The following is a 21668-nucleotide window of genomic DNA, read 5'->3' as shown; positions in this document are numbered from 1 at the left end:
TATGTATGTTTACATACGTGTATAGGTGTATGATATAAATAATTTTATATAATAATAATTACACACTCTAATAATTTTATAATTTTATACATTTTATAAATATATTTTCTTTTTCTATATATATTTTTAGCTGAATCTTTTGAAGTAAGTTGCATACCCCCCCTAAAAATAAAGACATTTTCTTTCATAATCAAAGCAGCATTATTACACTTAAGATAATTAATAATTTAATAATAAATTTAAGTTCTAGCCCATGGTCAAATCAGGATAAACAGTTTTAATGGTAGAATTTTCAAAACAAGTTTTTAGAACAGTCAACTGATTTCTAGTAATGTCTAGCCTCCTCTCAATATGCTTTCCTACATTATCACTCTTAAACTCCATTCCATAGCTTCCCCAAGTGGACCTAATGGAAGAGAGGTATGCGGGCAAGGAAGTATAGACAGGGCTGTGTCTGTGGACTGGTTTGGGGATGGGGTGCTTCTAACCTGTGCTCGTGCACGAAGGAGAAAGGAAACATCCAGTACCCTGGGCCTGAACTCCTTCCTCAGTTCTTGGAATGAACACACAGGACAGTTAGAGCAATACCATGACTAACAGCCTGCCATGTTATGAGCTGGGCCACTGAAACATCCTGTCTGTGTCCCTCCCAGGGTCATCGGTACTCCTTTCTATCTGATGGAGTACTGCCCAGGCCTCATCTACAGAGACCCCTCTCTGCCAGGCTTGGAGCCCACCCAGAGGCGGGCCATTTACACTGCCATGAACAGAGTCTTGTGCAAAATTCACAGCGTGGACCTCAAGGCTACGGGCCTAGAAGACTACACGAAACACGGTGAGCACAAGGCCATTTGTCTTTCATGCTGATAGTTTCCTCATGGTGCCCCTGGTTTTAGGATTTGCGTGATGTCAGGTTGTTCACGCACCTAGTGTTTGCTAAGTGTGATGTGGGCTTCATAGCCTCCTGCTGGGAAATCCAGTTACATTTTAATGGAGGTGTCACTTACCTAGAATACGACATCCTATCCTTGGGTACATCCCTTCATGGACTACAGAATCTCTCTTCTCTGCAACTTTATCTTGCTAGACCATTTTAATCTTTTTTCTGATACCAGCCAGGAGTATTTAAGATACTTTTTTCTGTTTTTTACTCTTTCCCCTAAATATTCTTTTCAACAAGGATAGACTTTTAAAATGCCATTATGCCAAGGTATTTTGTTTGCAGAGTTTGTTTCTGCTTGTTTTTTTTTTTTTTTTTTTTTTTAATGTTTATTTTTGAGAGAGAGAAAGAGAGCAAGCACGAGGGAGGGTCAGAGAGAGAGGGAGACAGAGGATCCGGAGCGGGTTCCCCACTGACAGCAGAGAGTGGGGCTTGAACTCAAGAACTGTGAGATCATGACCAGCTGAGGTCTGACGCTTAACCCACTGAGCCACCGAAGTGCCCTCTGCTTGTTTTTTAATGTCTGAGCGTACCAGTTGCTCCTCATCCTCATTGTTATTGTCTGTTTTTGCTTTGCTTTCCCTTTTTTTTTTTTTTGTTTTTGTTTTTGAAGTCAGGTGTATTGAAGTGTAGCATTTTATGAATTTGACAGGCACACACAATTTTAAAACCACTGTCACAAATGTCTCCATGCTTTTGCATGCACAAACTTCAGCACAAGCCAAAGAATTTCACTCTTTCTGACCTGGAAAGTACAAGAGTATCATTTGACTCTTGACCAGCATGTATTCTTGGCTGTAGTCAAAAAGAATCTCTCAGCGAAGCTGTATTTTCTTCTTTCTCTGCTTTTAGCCTAAATGTGCCTCTTTTCTGTAGGACCACATCCAAGGCTATAGTATGTGTCCAGTGTATATCAACTTCCTACCGTTTCTGCCGAAGTACCTCCACCTCTCCACGGGCACCTGATCTGAGTCCCTACTCAGATCACTCTGAGACACTTAGCTACAACAGAGCAGGCCTGCTGACCTCCTAGCCCATACTGAGGGAGTCCTCCATCCCTTCCAAGTACAGCGGGCTCCGTATCATCCCCTGTGGGTTCCCCTCCACCTTGGTAGTCTCATTTGGAAATAAAAATGTGTTGTTTATCTGAAATTCAAATTTAAGTGGGTATTTTGTTTTAACGCTTATTTATTTATTTTGAGAGAGCACACGCCTGCATGAGTGGGGGAGCGGCAGAGGGAGTGAGAGAGAGAGAGATTGAGAATCTCAAGCAGGCTCTATGCTGTCGGTGCAGAGTCCCTGAAAGTGGGCTCAATCCCATGAGAGCCATGAGATCATGACCTGAGCTGAAATCAAGAGTTGGCCGCTTAACCAACTGAGCCACCCAGGCACCCTGGGTATCCTGTATTTTATCTGGCAGCCCTACTCGCCAGTAAAAGGGCAAGTGGGCAAAGACAACCCATGTTGCCCATATTGATCAAGATTGTTTCAAGATGGAAGGAGCATTGGAGGAGAAGTTGGATGCTAATTTACCAGCGACCTTGAGCAAGTCACATTACCTCCTCATAGTTTTCTCAATAGTAAAGGTTTGGTGTGAAAAAAAAAAAAAAGGCCTGTGCTGCCTCCCTCACAGGGCTGATCTGAAAAGCAAATGAGGTGGCAGCTGTCTGTGCTTTGAATGAAGATAAAGCCTTAGGCAAATGAAGTAGTGGGCAGTGTAACATCCAGTCCTAGAGCGACAACAGCTTATGGAAGCCTCTCCCATGTGCTGTCTGAATGGATCCTGTGCCTTTTATTTTATTTTATTTTATTTTATTTTATTTTATTTTTAAATGTTTTTGAGAGAGTGCAGGCAGGGGAGGGGCAGAGAGAGGGGGACAGAGGATCCATCCGCTCAACCAACTGAGCCACCCAGGTGCCCCCTGTGCCTTTAAAGTAGACTATTTTGGGGCGCCTGGGTGGCTTGGTCGGTTAAGCGTCCGACTTCGGCTCAGGTCATGATCTCACGGTCCGTGAGTTCGAGCCCCGCGTCGGGCCCTGTGCTGACAGCTCAGAGCCTGGAGCCTGTTTCAGATTCTTTGTCTCCCTCTCTCTCTGACCCTCCCCCGTTCATGGTCTGTCTCTCTCTGTCTCAAAAATAAACGTTAAAAAAAAAAATAGACTATTTTGACATTTTTTCCACTGACTTCTTAGCATCAAGAGACAAAGCAGAAATCTGATGTGATTTCATGTGATCTAAGGGCCAGCATCCCAGGCCACTGGCTATGTTTTGAGTCTGAAAGCATAAAGCACTTTCGTCATGCTTCAGGTTCACTGATCCAGCTACAGGCGCACTAGATTTTTCTTTTCAAAAAAACCCTGCAATTTCTCTGGTTATGTCAGGAATCCAGCTGCTTGGCAGGGCATTGGCTATAAATAGATAGTACCATTTGTGTAAAGAGTGGTCTATTTGAATTAATTTACATATTCAAATACATTTAAATATTTGCTGGCACAAGTGAATATCTCCAAAAGAATACCTAAGAAGCTGGTCACGTGGGTTGCCTTGGGGGAGGAAAAGAGCTGAATGGCTGGGCGGAGGGGTGGGAAAAAGATTACTGTTTGCCCTTTTGTCCAAGCAATGTGAATGTGTTATCTATTCAAAAGAACACATTTAAATTTGTAAAAACACAAAAGAAAGACTGAGAGAGCACACAAACAGGATTTCTAATCAAGAGGGACTTTTGACAAAGATCCTTCAGGTGCAGTCCAATTACCACAAAGAACCTTTTCACCACCCAGGACCTGCAGGGAGCACATAATCCTCCTTCCTTATCCCAGGGGGGCAGTCTGCTTCAGGAAGGATGTTTCAGCGCTTTGGCAGGCCTGAGAGAGACCAGCGGCCAGCAGAGCCAGAGACACAGGGGCAGCTGCGTCTGCTTCTTGTGAAAATGGAACGTGTGCAGCCCTGGGCTGGTGTGTGTGAGGGGCGGGAGGTTCCAAATCCACATCGGAGGTTTTCCTGAAGGGCTCCTTTCACAAAGGCTCAGCTCCTGTGAGTTTTGTATTTGACATCTTAGCCTGATAATTTTCAAGCTTACAGAAACGTGAAATAGTACAATGAATAACTACACATGCCCGCTACTAATTTTAACAATGCTGAACTTTTGCCATATTCACTTTTCTCTTTCCTTCTCCCTCTTCTTCTGTTTGTCTCTCTCCCTATATATTTAACAAAGTTGTAGAGACCCTAACACTTAACTCCTAAATACTTTATGCATTTCCTTAAAAATAAGGGCATTCTCCGATACCATTATCACATCCAAGAAAATTAAAAATTTCCCCAGAATATCTAAAACCCAATCCATATTCAGATAGACTTCATCAGTTATCCCCTTATATCTTTTATAAATGAGTCCCCCTCCCCCATATCAGGATCTGATCAAGGAATCTAGAACAGTCCCCCCGCCCCCCACCTGTTTTTTTTAATGAATTTTTTGACACCAAGTCAGGGAGCGCTTGGGTGGCTCAGTTGGTTAAGCATCCAACTCTTAATTTTGGCTCAGGTCACGATCCCATAGTTGTGAGATCAAGCCTGGAGCTTGCTTAAGATATTCTCTCTCTCTCTCTCTCTCTCTATCTCTCTCTGTCTCTCAAGGAAAAAAAAAAAAAAAGACCAAGTCAGTTGTCTTATATATTTGTCTTGATTGTTTCCTTATGGTTTACTTTACTCTATTTCCTATAATTCTGAAAACTAGAAGTTAGTTCTAAAGGCTTGATTTGTTTTGGATTAAATTCCTGTGGATTTTGATCTCCACCTCTCATGACCCAACTAGATTTTCCAAAGGGCTCATGTCTGGATGCCCCAACTGTGAGTGGACTGCACAGAAGGAGCTTGACGTCTCTATCCTTATCTTCAAACCCTTCAGCCTCTGGGGACCATTGCTCTTTCAGATGAAGGATGAGGGCTTGGCTTAGATCCAGGGACCTGACACATTTATTAATTTTTAGTTATATTAATAGTGACAATTAATAATGATCAATTGACAATAACCGGGACAATAATGCCACCATTCATGGAGCAGCCTTCTGTGCAGCTAAGTATCTGGCATGTTCTGTATGGATTTCTGTTAGCCTTCACAACAGTCTTGTGGAATTTAGGTGTCAATATACTCCTATAGAAGAAGCAAGTGAGGCTCAGAGAAGTTAAATCAATTGAAGACCTTGACTGTGAGCTGAGTTGACTCCAGAACTCCTTCCAGTGTCCTGGTCCCAGATATAACTTGCAAGTTCCTCAACTTTGGTATCTCTTGGGTTTCTTAGCAAACAACTGAATAATGATAGCAAATACTCATGTAGTAGTATTACATGCCAGGAACATTTCCAGGGGCCTTTACACATTTTATCCTCCCAACAACTCTCTGAGGAACATCTCACTGAGGAGGGAAAACTGAGGCACAGAGAGGTTAAGTCACCTGTCTGAGATCAGAAAGATAGAGAATGGCAGAGCTGGGAAACATACCGAGGCAGCCCAGCCCCAGACTCCATGCTCTTAGCCAACCACTGTTGTTTAGCCAACAAGGGATTTTTTAAAGGCTGTTAGGAAGCTTGTCGGATGTCTGAGAGGGCCAGGGATCAGGCTTGCAGGCCATGTGGCTGGAAACAGTACCCAGATCACACTGAAATCCAGCCACGATGGCAGGAGCATCACATGAGAAACTCCTAGGTCATCAGAAGGTGATACCACATGGCACAAAAACAGACACTCAGATCAATGGAACAGAATAGAGAACCCAGAAATGGACCCACAAACGTATGGCCAACTAATCTCTGACAAGGCAGGAAAGAATATCCAATGGAAAAAAGAGTCTCTTCAGCAAGTGGTGCTGGGAAAACTGGACAGCAGAAGAATGAACCTGGACCACTTTCTTACACCATACACAAAAACAAACTCACAATGGATGAAAGACTTCAATGTAAGACAGGAAGCCATCAAAATCCTCGAGGAGAAAGCAGGCAAAAATCTCTTTAACCTCAGCTGCAGCAACTTCTTACTCAACACGTCTCCAGAGGCAACGGAAACAAAAACAAAAATGAACTATTGGGACTTCATCAAAATAAAAAGCTTCTGCACAGCGAAGGAAACAATCAGCAAAACTAAAAGGCAACTAATGGAATGGGAGGAGATATATCAGATAAGGGGTTAGGATCTAAAATCTATAGAGAACTTACCAAACTCAACACCGAAAAAACAAGTAAACCAGTGAAGAAATGGGCAAAAGACATGAATGGACACTTCTCCAAAGAAGACATCCAGATGACCAACCGACACATGAAAAAATGCTCAACATCACTCATCATCAGGGAAATACACATCAAAACCACACTGAGATACCACCTCACACCTGTCAGAATGGCTGACATTAACAACTCAGGCAATGACAGATGTTGGCAAGGATGTGGAGAAAAAGGTTCTCTTTTGCACTGCTGGTGGGAATACAAACTGGTGCAGCCACTCCAGAAAATAATATGCAGGTTCCTCAAAAAGTTAAAAATAGAACTACCCTATGACCCAGCAATTGCACTACTAGGTATTTATCCAAGGAATACAGGTGGGCTGTTTCGAAGGGACACATGCACCCCAATGTTTATAGCAGTTCTATTGACAATAGCCAAAGTATGGAAAGAGCCCAAATGTCCATTGATAGATAAATGGATAAAGAAGATGTGCTGTGTGTGTGTGTGTGTGTGTGTGTATATATATATATATATATATATATATATATATATATATTTGATGCAGTATTACTCGGCAATCAAAAAGAATGAAATCTTGCCATTTGCAACTGTGTGGATGGAACTGGACGGTATTATGCTAAGTGAAATTAGCCAGTCAGAGAAAGACAAATATCATATGACTTCACTCATTGGAGGACTTTAAGAGACAAAACAGACGAACACAAGGGAAGGGAAGCAAACATAATATAAAAACAGGGAAGGAGACAAAACATAAGAGACTCTTAAACATAGAGAACAAACAGAGGGGGAGGAGGGGTTGCTGGAGGGGTTGTGAGAGGGGGGATGGGCTAACTGGGTAAGGGGCTTAAGGGATCTACTCCTGAAATCATTGTTGCACCATATGCTCACTAAATTGGATGTAAATTATTAAAAAAAAAAAAAAAAAAAGTAAAGATAAAATAATAAAAGAAAATAAAATTAAAAAAAAGAAGATGATACCACAGAGCATTAACAAGACTTTCACTGTTTTGGTTACCTTCTGGAACTTTTGGAGGATGTTAGAGTGGCATGCCATGTTCTCATTCTCTTTCCCTCAGGGGACTATATTCCACATCAGGTGCAAACCTGGATTAAGCACTATCGAGCCTCAGAAACCAGCACCATCCCGGCGATGGAGAGGCTCATCCAATGGCTGCCGCACCATCTTCCCAGGCAACAGAAGACCACACTGGTGCATGGGGACTTCAGGTAGGCATGGCTGTGAGGAGGAGTGACTACCTAGACGTGGAAAATGATGGGCAGGGCCCTTGAAGCGGAAATCAAACAGCTAGTCTGAACCCAATTTATAGTTGAGAATTACTTCTTCACAGAGGATCTCCTTGTGCGTGCCCTTTTAAGGCATGGTTTCTCCACCTTGGCCTCTTGACATTTGGGGCCAGAAAATTCGTTATGATGGGGGGCTGTCCTGTGCAACAGTGGGAGTTATTACAGCCCTAGGTTTGAAAGTGCAAGTGTGTGCTCCAGTTATTACGACTGCATAAAAGACTCCTCCAAAACCGCATGGCTGTAAACAGTGATGGCAGTTATTTTGCTCATGAAATCTGCTGTCTGGGGACAGGATAGCTGGTTTCAACTGGGGAGGCTGTCAGGCTGGGGGCTGGACTCTCCTGAAGGCTCACCCACATGCCTGGCACTGGGGCAGAGAAGACTGAGCTGGGCTCCCTGGGCCTCTCTTTGGTCTCCCACGTGGTCCCTCCAGCATAGCAGCTTCTGGGCAGCTGGACTCCTTACCTAAGTGGCTCAGGGCTGCAAACGTGTGTGTTCCAAGAGAGAGGGCTGACTGGGAGCTGGTCACCTTTTCTGAGCTGGTCTCTAGAGTCTCTTAGCATCACTTCCACCTGCATTATATTTGTCAGAAGCCAGTTGCCTCAAGCAGCAAAGAATTAGACTCTTCCTTTTGTGTAAGAAGTGTCAAAGAATGTACAGACCAGTTTTAAATCCATCAGAGGGAAGGAGGAAGGACGAGAACCCAGAGAGGTCACTCTGTGGAGAGGGCTCCTGGACCACAGCTCTTATGGCCCTTGGGAGAGGAATATAGCGTCCCTCACCTATCTGCCTCCTTCTCGTCTCCTGCTGATGTCTTCATTGGCTGAGCCCACCTGAGCCATAGGGCAAGGGAGCCAGTGGACGTGGGCACTGAGGGGCTCATAGGGTGGGGAGTGCATTTGCAGGGGCAAATGGAAGACACCCAGCACAGGACACACCCCTAGCACTCAGTTTCCTTAGAGCTGTCTTTCCGTTCCTTTTGTGGCTTATTCAGGCTGGACAACCTGCTGTTCCATCCAGAAAAGGCCGAGGTGCTTGCCGTCCTTGACTGGGAACTCTCTACCTTAGGCGACCCCCTTGTGGACGTAGCCTCCAGCTGCCTCGCTCACTACTTGCCATCCAGTTTTCCCGGGTCCCTGCTTCGAGGTAGGAACAGCTGAGGGAGAAGAGGGAACAGGGCAGCTCCATTCTCAAAGCACCTGAGGCACAGAAGTAACCGTGATCGGTTGGTGCATGAAATTGAGGTCCTGGTGGTTTGGCTGGAAAATGCATTCCTGCCAGTGGAGGGAAATATGTGTAGGTGTATTTTAAGCGAGAAGGATGTGTGCATAGGCCCCTCCTATGTTTTTACTCAACTAATTTCTATCTAATTTTCTAAATAAAAAATACAAACTTATTTTAAAATGTTAGAGCCAACACAATAGCCAAAGTATGGAAAGAGCCCAAATGTCCATCGATGGAGGAATGGATAAAGATGTGGTCTATCTATACAATGGAGTATTACTCGGCAATCAAAAAGAACGAAATCTTGCATTTGCAACTATGTGGATAGAACTGGAGGCTATGATGCTAAGTGAAATTAGTCAGAGAAAGACAAAAATCCTATGACTTCACTCATATGAGGACTTTAAGAGACAAAACAGATGCACATAAGGGAAGGGAAACAAAAATCATATAAAAACAGGGAGGGGGACAAAACAGAAGAGACTCTTAAATATAGAGAACAAACTGAGGGTTACTGGAGGGGCTGCGGGAGGGGGGATGGGCTAAATGGGGAAGGGGCACTAAGGAATCTACTCCTGAAATCATTGTTGCACTATATACTAACTAATTGGGACGTCAATTTAAAAAAATAAAAAATTAAAATAAAATGTTAGAGCCAACAAATAACAAAAGGAAAAGTTAACATCATCAACAGTCCCAGAGATGAGCACTGCCAACATTTTCATCTTTTGGTGTGTGTACGTGCATTTGGTTAAATGAAAATGTGATTATATGATTTTATGGCCTGTTTTTTTTTTTTCACTTAATTACGTGTTTTTATGCCATTAAGTATTTCTTCTACAGCATCATTTTTAATGATGAAATAGGATTTTTTTGAATAGAATTAATTGAATCAAGACATTTGACAAATGTCTTAAGACAAATATCTCAGTATCTCATTTGGATATTTAATTTTGTTTTCAATTTTTCTTTTACGCTACCTCCCCCCAACCCTCACAAAAAAAGGCAGTGAACATCTTTGTAGGAGTCTCTTTGCCTATATTATAAGGTATACTCCGAACAAAGTCCCAGGAACAAAATATATTACATGCTTCTAAGCCATGAAAATGTTACCAATGAAGGAAATCAGTACACATTTCTGATTTGTTGTAATTATTTTTTTCAAACTTTGGCAGGATCTTTCTTTCAATACCATTTTTTGTCAAATGGCAGATGGAAAATCCTACGCATCCACCCTGAACTGTGGCCCAGGTGGAAGTGGAGGCCCCTCGTTCCCTCCACTACTGCCAGTTTAGTCTGAAACTTTCAAGGGCCAATTTGTGAATAGCTTCGTGCCAGGATCCCAGCCATGTGGGGGCGGAAGAGCTGTTGAAATAAGGAGCTGACCCTGTGAATTCGTTGTAACACTCATTTCCAAGGCAGGAAGTGATTTTCATAATTCGGATACCTGTGGCCACAAGGGAGTGTGTGGTCACTGCCCAGACATGGCTCTGTCTGTCACCTCAGGTTTCAGTGACTGTGACTTCACTCAGCTGGGAATCCCTACTGCAGAGGAGTATTTCAGGATGTACTGTCTTCACTCGGGGATCCCTCCTACTGAGAACTGGAACTTCTACATGGCCTTCTCCTTTTTCCGCATGGCCGCGATCCTGCAGGGAGTCTATAAGCGCTCGCTCACAGGTAACGGGTGGCTCAGGACAGCCTGCCTGAGGGTCTGAGCCCCAACCACTCAGCTTCTCCCCCTAGAAACCCTCCTGTGACCAATTTGGCCAGAATTCTACAATATTCAGTTAACTCAACCATCTGTCATTAATAGCATATATATATATATATATATATGTATTCTTAAATTTTTTTTAACGTTTATTTATTTTTGAGAGAGAGAGACCGAGTGCAAGCAGGGGAGGGGCAGAGAGAGAGAGAGGGAGACAGAATCCGAAGCAGGCTGCAGGCTCTGAGCTGTCAGCACAGAGCTGGACACGGCACTCGAGCTCACGGACCACAATATCATGACCAGAGCTGAAGTTGAATGCTTAACCGACCGAGCCACCCAGGCGCCCCTATATGTATTCTTTAAAATATTTAAACTTAAAAAAAATTTTTTAATGTTTATTTTGAGAGAGAGAGTGTGCACATGTGCAGGCGCGAGGGGCAGAGGGGGAGAGAGAGAAAGAGAGACAGAGAGACAGAGACGGAAAATCCCAAGCAGGCTCCACACTGCCAGCACACAGCCCAATGTGGGGCTCCGACTCACGAACCGTGAGGCCATGACCTGAGCCAAAATCAAGAATCGGACGTTTAACCAACTGAGCCACACCCAGGCGCCCCAAACTTTAAAAAATTATTAACATAACATACAATTTTTTAAGTAAAAACTTACATGATAAGAATGCAGTCGTAAAGAATACAAAATTATTTTCCTTTTTTCTCAGTACCATTTCTTAAACATAAACGCCACCCTTAAAAGTTTCATGGGTCCCCCAATTTGTTCTGTGTATCTATCTTCTCTCTTTCTCCAAGTTTCATAAAAATGTGATCATCCTACATGTATTTTTAGTACCTTCATTTTTAATTTTTTATGCTTAAGAATTCCTATGAAATATTTATATGTGTGTATATGTAGGATATGATATGTGTGTATATATAGAATATATACATACATATAATTATTATAGATATATACTTTACAACAACATAAAGTACATTCCTTGCTTTTATTTTCACTTATTTTAATTTTCACAATATTTCATAGAGACCTTCCCGTGTGAATATGTACAGATATACATCATTGTTTTTGATTTCTATAGTACGTCCCATTGTATGGATGTAGTGTAATTTATTTAACCCATTCTCTCATCAATATATCTTTGGATTATTTGCACATTTTAGCAAACACAGATAGTGGTTGGTGAACACCCTCTTCTGCACATGCGTGAATAAACCCAAAGGATAAATTCCCAGAATTAGAATTGCTAAGTTAAAGTATGTGCATTTTAATTTTTTGTACATGTTGCCAAATCCCAGTAAGAGGATTGCTGAAGGAAGAAAAAAGATTATGTGTCTTCTTTGATGGTGCTTTTACATACATGGGAAAATGCTTTACTGAACTAGCTTGGAGTTCTAGATTATATCTTGTGTGTCTGAGCTTCTGGGAAGAAAAGTTCATTGTTGCTACTCAGAACTGACGGTTGAATTGAATGTGTATATAAATGTACCATCTATCTATCTATCTATCTATCTATGTAAACACTCTAGTATTAATTTTAGATCTTGCGGGATAGTAAATGAAATCATCTATATCCTAAATTATTTAAGTTGATAGAAAAGCAGGTTATAGTTTGTTTCCTATGTAGAAAGGAACAGCAGAAAGCAGACAGAACCCGCCAAAAAGTCCTAGAAATAGTGACTAACCCAGTAGCATTCTGTACTCCCAGTTTTCGCCATGTCATCATCTCTAAATTCCATTCCCACCGGAAGGAGCCAGGACCGTGTTCAGGTCTAGGGCAGGCAATCTACAGATGAACCTGGAACACCTTGTCATATAGTAGGCTGTTGAAGACTACTCGGGTCATATCTAAAGGACTCAGGAACCAGCTCTCATGGGCTCCTAGTTGCTAATGACAGGACACTTTGAGCACCAGTAAGGATGAACTGAAATGGATGGGGAACACATCAAGTATGTTTAAATCCATGAGTAAAGAGTGACACTAAACCAGAGTCAAAGTCTCACTCACAAATTATGTGTCAGGCTAACAAAATAACTGAGGGAAAGTTTCTCTCTAGGGAAGTATCTCAGACAGAATGACAGAATTAGCGTATCACCAGTTTTCCACCCCTCTACATTAATGGGTCCAGAAAATAAGTATCCATGGTGCTAATGTCAGCAAGAGAGAAACAGCCAGACATTACATACCTCTTGATGCTTCCCCAAAAGTCAGACCTGGATCTGACCGAGCCGTAGTGCTAACTCCCAGCTTACAGGAAACAGAGGGTCAGAGGAGCACATTCAACATCAGCACTGAGGCACAGCCACTCACAACATCCAGATTTGGGGACACTTCAGTTTCTTCAACAAATGAATGTCAGGGGGGAAAAGAAAAGATGCAAAGGGAACCTATAGATTGAAAGGGACTTAAAAGACACATCAGCCAGTTACAGTGTTTGGATCTTATTTAGATCCCTATTTGAAAAAACAAATTATAAAAAAAATTTACGCGATAGTCAGTGAAATTTGAATTCTGACTGGATAGTTAGTGATATTGGAGTCATAGTTAACTTACTTTATTTTTATTTTTATTTTTTTATTTGAGAGAAGAGAACACACATGAGTGGGGGGAGAGGAGCAGAGGTGGAGAGAGAATCTTTTTTTTAAGTGTGTTGTTTTTTTTCACGTTTATTTATTATTAAGAGACAGAGAGACAGAGCATGAGCAGGGGAGGGGCAGAGAGAGGGGGAGACACAGAATCCGAAGCAGGGTCCAGGCTCTGAGCTGTCAGCACAGAGCCCAACACGGGGCTCTAACTCACAAACTGTGAGATCATGACCCGAGCCAAAGTCGGTTGCCTAACCACTTTGCCTAACCACACCCAGGCGCCCCAAGTGTGTTTATTTTTGAGAGAGAGTGTACACGTGTGCACATGCGTGTGGGGGAGGAGTGAGGGAGAGAGAGAGAGAGAGAGAGAGAGAGACAATCCCAAGCAGACTCCACACTCAGCAAGAGCTTGATACAGGGCTCGATCCCATGACCCTGGGATCATGACCTGAGCTCAAATCAAGACCGGCTGAGCGTCCCAGTTAACTGTTTTTTAAGAGTGATGATGGTACTGTGTGCTTTTAAGTGCTATTAGACATAAATGAAATATTTACAGATGGCATGATCTAATGCTTGGGATTTACTTCAGAAAAATCTAAGGCAGTGAGGATGGGGACGACAGAGAATGAAACAAGATTGGCCATACTTTGATGATTGTTTAAGCTGAGTGGTAGACACTTCCAGATTCCTTAAACCCTTCACTCTATTTTTATATATCTTTGAAAGTTTCCAAAATTAAGACAAAAGTCAAGTAGAGAGAAACCCAGCAGTGGGTTTGCTAGTACAACAGGAACATCTTAGCTTCCAGGTCATCGACATCCTAAGCTTGGCGGCCACCTGTCGTCCTCAGCCAGGTTCTCGTATTCTAATGAGAAAGGCAGTTGGAGTGGGGGAATTGATCGTTCATTCACAAGGATCTGAACCTCTGCCAAGCCAAGTACTAGGAACTAGCAGTACAAAGTCGTGAGCAAAACAATGTTCAGAGAAAAGTCGGCACTCAGATGACTTCTAGTTTCACCCGCCCTGATCTGACGATAGGGGTCTCAATAAGCAGGAATTCTCGAAAACCGTATTTTTGCTTCCTCCAGAGAGCATTAGTTCTAACCAACCATTTCCCAGTTTTTGTTAGGGCTTCGCAATGAAAGCTAACCAGAAATATTTAATCAAGCAGAAGGGCTGTTGGGTCCATCAGGTGACGAACAGGCCTGACTGCCTGTAGACATTTTCTAGACGACGGCTGTGTTCTCACTGGATCCTGTTCCAGTGCCTGCGGATAAGCTGAGTGGACTCTAAATGATCTCTTCTGGAGTCTCGACACCTGTAAACCCCATTGGTATTGCCGCCAATGGGCCTAACAGGAAGCCATTTGACAGTTTCCAAGGTCCTGTGTGCCACTGGCTTGGCTTCACGCTTCCCTCGGCTCGGAGGTAAAACGCTCCAGCACACAGGAATACACATGTGCTGTCCTTACACGACTGCGTTCCTCCGATCCTGTTGGCGCTCCTTCCCCTCCCACCCGGGAAGCCAGCCAGACACACAGAGGAAGTGACGTAGTTTTCTCACATAAAACCGGGAATCCGTTTTTTGAAGAATAGTGTAATAATGTTACACGAGGGGAAGAAGAAACCCGGCTCTACGAATGCAAATATTATTTCTGTCTAAAAGCATTTTCCTGTTTGAAGAAGGGAAGAACTTGGTATTGCCCTGGAAGGTGGGGTTTGGAGAAGGAGCATTTGTTTCAAAGGCATTCTTGGTGGTGTTAGCTCATCACTGGGTGGGGAAGGGGAGAACCATGCCCAGAGCCGGGGGCAGGGGCCACTGATTTATAGTCGGCATGTGGGTGCTGACATTTAGGTTTCCGGTAGACGGCTGCTGAAATTCTAGAACGGAAGAAGTGCTTGTGACCACAGCTTAGGAGGCTGCAGTCTCCTCTGCTGAGACGACATGTGGGAAAATACACAGAAGTAATGATAGCTTTAAGTCAGCCCGGGCTCTTATCGGCAACTTTCCAAGAGACAGAGCAGCACTCTGAGAGGGAGATCGACTTAAGGAGAGGAAAATGAAGAGAGCGCCTACGTATTCTCTGCTAGGAAAAGGAGGTCATTATGAAGGGCAGTGAGTTCAAGGGGGGGGTCTTGCTTGCACGTGGCATGTGCAGTCAGTAACAACGGGCTGGGGAGATGCAGCCCCTCATGAGAGAGTGCGCATCTGCCCTCACTGCCCTCACAGTGACTCAGGGAAGGGGGCTGTCTGGTTCCCGACTGCCCCCCTCCCCGCCCCCCCCAGGGCCTGGGTCCATGACGACCCCCGGAAGGTGCTGAGTAAAGACTTGTCTGGCGGCCTGACTTCTCTGCTATGTAGCACATGGATTTGGCTCCTGATCTGTAAGAACAGCATAATATCTTTAACACCAAAGCTTTGTGAAAATGGCTCCTTGGGGAAATTGGCTGTGGCAGGGACCAGAAGAAAAATAGGCCTCTGCAAAGATCCATTTATCGATACAAAGAGAATGAGGAAAACACAGTCTTTTTAGAATACGGAAATGCTAAAAATAATCTAGGAGGGTTGGCTGTGAAGAAGCTCACTATAAAGAGACAATATACACGCTTCATGCAGGGATCTCGGATGCAGTTCACTGAATGCAAGAAGCCACAGTGAAAAGACTGCACACCCTATGATGTGTATATTTACGTGACATTCCAGAAAAAACCAACTAGGGAAACAGAGATTTAAAAGGGGGTGGGGCGCCTGGGTGGCTCAGTCGGTTAAGCGTCTGTCTCTTGATTTTGGCTCAGGTCATGATCCCAGGGTCATGAGATCGAGCCCCTTGTCAGGCTCTGCACTGCACATGGAGCCTACTTAAGATTCTCTCTCCTTCTCTCTCTCTCTCTCTCTCTCTCTCTCTCTCTCTCTCTCTCTCTAAAAGAAACAGAGATCACTGTTGCTGGGGCTGGGGCAAAGGGTTGTGTACAAAGGGACACCATGGAAATTTGGGGATGATGGACATATTTTGTATGTTGATGGCAGTGCTGGTTACCTGACTAAACTCACAGAACTATACACTTTTATAAAGAGGGCGTATATACACCGTACTTCAATTTAAAAAAATTTTTACTTTTTAAAAGTCTTGATGCATGTATTAAAAAAAAAAAAAAAAAAAAAGCAGTGAGAGCATAAGTGGAGTGAGTTCTACAGGGCTGACACCGGCATTCATCTGCACAGAGTGGTGTCCAGAGATCTGTCGTTAACTTGGTCCCTGGGGACGGTTGTTACTGGTTTTGCAGCAAGAGCAGTCAGTCTAAGATAATGCAGGGCTTTCGATAGCCCCGTGGCGACAGCACAAGTGACTGGGGGTGTCCCTGGCTTCATTTAGTGCCTTGACGGAAAGAAGAGGTAAAGAGCAGGGAGCAGTCCAGATGAGCCTGACTCCTGGCTCCAAGCCCACTGCTGTCAGCTTGTCTATGCTTCCTAAGACCCAGATTCTTTCTGTAAAGTGGGGATTAAAAGCATCATAATGCTTCGGGAATTCGATGAGCTATAATAATCCACGCAGAGCGCTTAGCACTGTGTTTGGTATATGGCCAAGTGCTCAGCAAATGGTAGTGGCTGCTGACAGCATTCTTATTAAGGGTTGCTTGGGAGTAATCACTGTTTTTCTTTGCTTCTGCTTAGGGCAAGCAAGCTTTGTGGACACCAAACAAAGTGGAAAACTGCCTGAATTTATGTCTAACCTGGCATGGGATTTTGCCATCAAAGAAGGGTTCCGGGTTTTCAAAGAGATGCCAGCCACGAAACCATCAACGAGGTCCTATCACACTCAGGCTGGTCACAGTCCCTGCCGAGCACCTCAGGCGTGAGCAGTTATATCCCCTTTACAGAATCTTCCCCGGCTCACGCCTCAAAGGGAACTCTGGTTCTCTCTCCAGAGGGCCTTTCCCCACCAGTCAGGGAGCTGTATCAGTGACTAAAGCCATGACGTGTGTACCCCGCTGAGTCAGAGCTTATGGAGTCACCAAGCCTCAGCAGAGGGATGGACCGCTTCCCTGCTGATTGAATATCTCAATGGAAAGCAGCGTATTGAGAGTTGGTAAGATGTCATTAACATGGTGGAACCCCAGCTCATTGACCAGACACGTCTGTTCCCCTCCTAAGCAGTGAAGAGACAAGAGGGCTGTAATGAATTATCTTTGTTTTTCATCATCATCAGGAAAAGCTAGCTCTAGATTACTCGGTTTCCACTTCATTGCTTTCTCTGTGTGACCGTGTCATGGCCAGATACCTCAGCCCAGGCACAGGAACACCAGGTCTGTGTGTGGTTCATGCCCCCAAGACAGGCGGGCTTATTTTGTGCATATGTGAATTATGTAAATTTGAAACACGGTGATATAAAATACATCAGTTAATAAAGCCTCTTATTTTTAAAAGGTTTAATTACTTATTTTCAGAGAGAGAGAGAGAGAGAGAGAAACCTTGCACATACAGGGGAGGGCAAAGAGAGGGAGAGAGAATCCCAAGAGTCTCCACGCTCTCAGTGCAGAGCCTGACGTGGGGCTCAATCCCATGAATTGTGAGATCATGACCTGAGCCGAAACCAAGAGTCAGATGCTCAACTGCCTGAGTCACCCAGGTGCCCCAATAAAGTCTCTTTAAAGAACCCATAATGTCAAAAGTAAAGGGCTAAAGTCAACTGTAAACTGTGTTTCAGCCATTGAACAGAGTGACACTACTTTAGCTGATAATGGAAATACCTGCTTGTTCTTTGTCAGGGTGAGTCTTGGCTTGTGTTAGTTTTTAAGTTATTTGAGATCTTCAGGAGCACACATTTTGCAGCCATCATCTTTTTTTCTTTTAATTTGTTTTTAACGTTTATTTTTGGAGAGAGAGACAGAGACAGAGTACATTTCCTTTTCCAATACTTCCGTGCCCTTGATGGAGAGAGAGAGACGGAGAGAGAGAGACAGAGACAGAGCATGAGCCGGGTAGGGACAGAGAGAGGGAGACACAGAGTCCGAAGTAGGTTCCAGGCTCTGAGATGTCAGCACAGAGCCCAAAAAGGGGCTCAACAATGAGATCATGACCTGAGCCGAAGTCGGACAATTAACCGACTGAGCCAGCCAGGCACCCCAACCATCATCTACTTTTTAAGAAAATGGCATTATCACTTTTTTTCTGGTTACAAACCTATTGCAAAACCACCACAGCTCAAACATGATGAGAGTAAGAAGAGTTCATAACATAGAAAGAGCTCTCTAAAATCCCCTGCCCTCTGAGATCATCGCTGTCAACAGCTCGGCGTATTAGGCTCCCAGCTGCTTTTCTCTATTACATACTAACATATCATTCCTATGTTGTAATGGGATTGTTGTATACATTTCAATCTCCCACTTGCTTATTTAATTTAATGACATGTCAGTGCCTGGAGATGGACCTTCTAGGGTTTCTGCAGTGTGGGTGTACGTAATTTGTCTACCCTCCCCCTGGCTGAGGGATCCCATTGGTGTCTCAGTAGGCTAGGTCACTGGATCACTTAAGCAGAAAAGGACATTAGCTAGCTGCTGACATGGATAAGGAGGCTGAAGACCCAGCTTTAGAAGCCAAGGGAAGGCAGGCTGCAGGGGGTGTAGCCAAGGCTGTCATAAAAGCAGCCAGCTGGCTGGGAGATCTCAGGAAGCTTCCTCAGGACTCCGACTCAAAACTTTGAGATGGGAATTTTCAGCTGGCCGGGGAGCTGGGGAGTAGGTCTCATGGCCTCGCCTTTATTGCCTGGAAGCAGGGAGAAGGAGGGCATGTCTGGCCCCCTTCACTTACTGCAGTAGGAGACTATACCTTGATCCCACTAAAATTTATGTAATGAAAGAGTCCTCCAGAATAAGAAGCGGGTTTGGATCCTTTGCAAGCAAGGTGCATTGAATGCTCTCACATACTTCTGTGTACATTTATTGTTTCTACAACAGGATAAATTCTTTGAAGTAAAAATACTGTCCAAGAATGAGACTATTTAGTGTTTTAATAAACATTGCCAAGGGTTTTTTTTCATATTTAAAAATTTTTAAGTAATCTCTACATCCAACATGGGGCTCAAACTCACAACCCCGAGATCAAGAGTCACACGCTCCACCGACTGAGCTCTCCAGGCGCCCCAAATATTGCCAACTTTTGATCACGAAGGTGCTTACTGCTCTAGGCTCCCATCATTAACGTGTGAATTGCCTCTCCCCTCCATGGCTGGCCAGAACATTTCAGGCTCTCACATGTGATGTAAGCCCATCAAGGGCATGGAAGCATTGGAAAAGGAAATGCGCACACAGCAAACACCTCCAGACTCTAAAAGGAATGCTGAGGAAAAACCGAGATTAGGGATCATTTTACTTCCAGTTATACCTGAATGGGAACATCATGGAGATTTGTGGGCAAAGCAGTGAAACTGTAGCTCAAGGCTTTTATCCCAAGTGTGGTTACTCCCGTAAATGGGAAGACATACGTAGCCACTTACGGTGTATTTCACAAATCCTGTGAGGTAATAAGCATTGTTAACCTCGATTTACAAGTAAGGAAATGGATGTGTCCAGGAACACAGCTAGGAATAACAGCGCCTGGATTCATGTCCAGATCTGCTGGGCTCAAATTCTGTGGGTCCCCCCACACAAACACAGGGAGATGATTAGATCCATTTCCTTATTCTGCCTCTTCAGAACTCCTGTGTTTCTTCTCCTGCCCTCTCCTGCTTTATTTGTTCAATAAATCTGCCCTTTTTCTCCTTGGTAATTGAGCTAATCAGCTTAATACAAACAATGAGACAAGTGCAGGTACGGATCCTGGAAGTACGTCATTAGACCAGGCTCAGTATAAATGCAAAAGTCAGGCCAGCTGGTGTCCTCCCAGTGAGAAGAAGTGATGCTGATTATATTCACAATCGCTAACATTTAGTGCAGCCTGTCTGCTTCTGTGTCAGACACTTTGTATTCTACAGGTCATCTCAGATAATCGTTTTTTTTTTTTTTTAAGTTTATTTATTTATTTAGAGCAGGGGCAGACAGAAGGGAGAGAGGGAATCACTGTCCGCGCAGAGCTCGATGCAGGGCTCGAACCCACGAACCATGAGATCGTGACCTGAGCCAAAATCGAGAGTCAGATGCTTAACTGAGCCACCCAGGTGCCCCTCATCTCATTTCATCTTTACAGCAACCCAGATGAGTGGGCGTTGTGGACACTGATTGGGTTTGGGCAGCCTAGTGTTCATTCTTCTTTCTCGGTACAGCACCCCAGTTTCATTTGGGGGCATTCCTTCCCCTCCTTTGGATACAGTGGCAGAACTGTCAGTCGGGTGCCAGCCCAGCCCTCCTTGGGCAAGAAGTGGGCACATGAGCCAAGCTAGGCCAGCCAGGCTCTCTGGAATTGGGAGAATGAACAGTATTTTCAAGAAAAAAACTTGGCACTCACTCATTCCATAGCAGTGGGGCCCCGGCAGGACTGCTGAGTATCCTGTCCTGTGTGACCCTCTAGGGTACCTGGATCCCTGTTTATTTCTGAGCTTCATTCTCTAACCTGAGCTCCTGGTAACCTTTACACTCGGTTCTTTTCCCCCCCTGAGTTAGCCACAGTCAGTTTCTATTGCTACAACTCAATAGTCCTGACTGATAGGTGGGTAGTCATGTCCCATTTCACAGATGGAGAAACTGATCCCGTGGCTTGCCCAGCCAGGTGTGGCAGGGCTGACTCTGAACCAGGTAGTCTGACTGAAGGCCAGAGTTCCTGAACCCCAGGCTAGACTTCCTAGTTACTTGCCCGGGAGCTATGTTGAAAATTCTGGGGTTACTTGTCCAGGGAACAAAACTGCCCCTCAAAGGAAGCTGGTTCAGGGGCTGTCCCCACGCACCACATCACAGCAGCCACAGGTACTGGGCTTCTGTGAGTCTTCGGCCCCCACAGTTCCTTCTCTGTCGTCTTTCAACAAAGGAGGTCCATGGCGGGGCTTGTGGAAGAACTTCCATGAGGGTGTCAGAGGGCGACTTGACTCGGAGGGAGCCCTTGCTCACACTTCCAGGGTATTTGAAGTCTTGAATATGGACATGGGAGTCACCATTACGCCTTCTCTTCTTGTCAGATACTTAATTGTTCTGCTCCACATACACGGAGCTTCTGGTCAATATGGCCCCAGGAGCAAACCCACTGACCGATACTGTCACCAGAAGGGAAGGCTGGCTCCTATTTTGCTATGACCCAGCCCCTGGCACCTGCTTGGGGCACCGCCCCCTGGAGCTCTTCCTCATCAGACCAGATCCCTGTGGGGCCCCTCTGGGTGCAGGGAGCTGGGGTGGGGCTGGGTGGGAGGTTGAGAAGGGGGATAGGGAGGGGGCCCTGCCAGCTCTAGGCCGGCGTGCTCTCGGGGTGCCTCATTAGTTCTCTTCCAACCTAGAGGAGGGGGGTTTCCATGTCACAGATGGTCACAAGGGATGGATCTCGGGCATTTGGACTGAAATTCATTTTTCAGTGACACTTCCATGGGTCTGTATTGATAAGTGCATCTCTGCCCTGCTGTTGCCTGGGAAACAGGATGCAAAGGAGATTCTGTCTCTTCGCTCCCAGCAGAGGCAGCAAACCCTTCCTCAGTGCCCCCCCCCCCCCCCCCCCCCCCCCCCCCCCCCCCCC

General features: G+C 44.6%; 1 protein-coding gene across 1 annotated transcript in view; it reads left to right on the top strand.

Moving 5' to 3' along the window:
* The window catches only part of ACAD10 (acyl-CoA dehydrogenase family member 10), a 42538-nt gene extending 25095 nt beyond the window's left edge, over nt 1–17443 (top strand). The window contains exons 9-13 of the mRNA XM_049619930.1: nt 654–835; nt 7255–7405; nt 8478–8629; nt 10214–10387; nt 16692–17443. Of these exons, the coding sequence (XP_049475887.1) occupies nt 654–835; nt 7255–7405; nt 8478–8629; nt 10214–10387; nt 16692–16876 (844 nt within the window). The 3' untranslated portion in view covers nt 16877–17443. The remainder of the gene's footprint in view (nt 1–653; nt 836–7254; nt 7406–8477; nt 8630–10213; nt 10388–16691) is intronic.
* Nucleotides 17444–21668: the final 4225 nt, after the last annotated feature.

This window comes from Panthera uncia (assembly GCF_023721935.1).
Source record: "Panthera uncia isolate 11264 chromosome D3 unlocalized genomic scaffold, Puncia_PCG_1.0 HiC_scaffold_8, whole genome shotgun sequence".
NCBI classification, from domain to species: Eukaryota; Metazoa; Chordata; class Mammalia; order Carnivora; family Felidae; genus Panthera; species Panthera uncia.
This window is presented reverse-complemented; position numbering and strand designations above follow the sequence as displayed.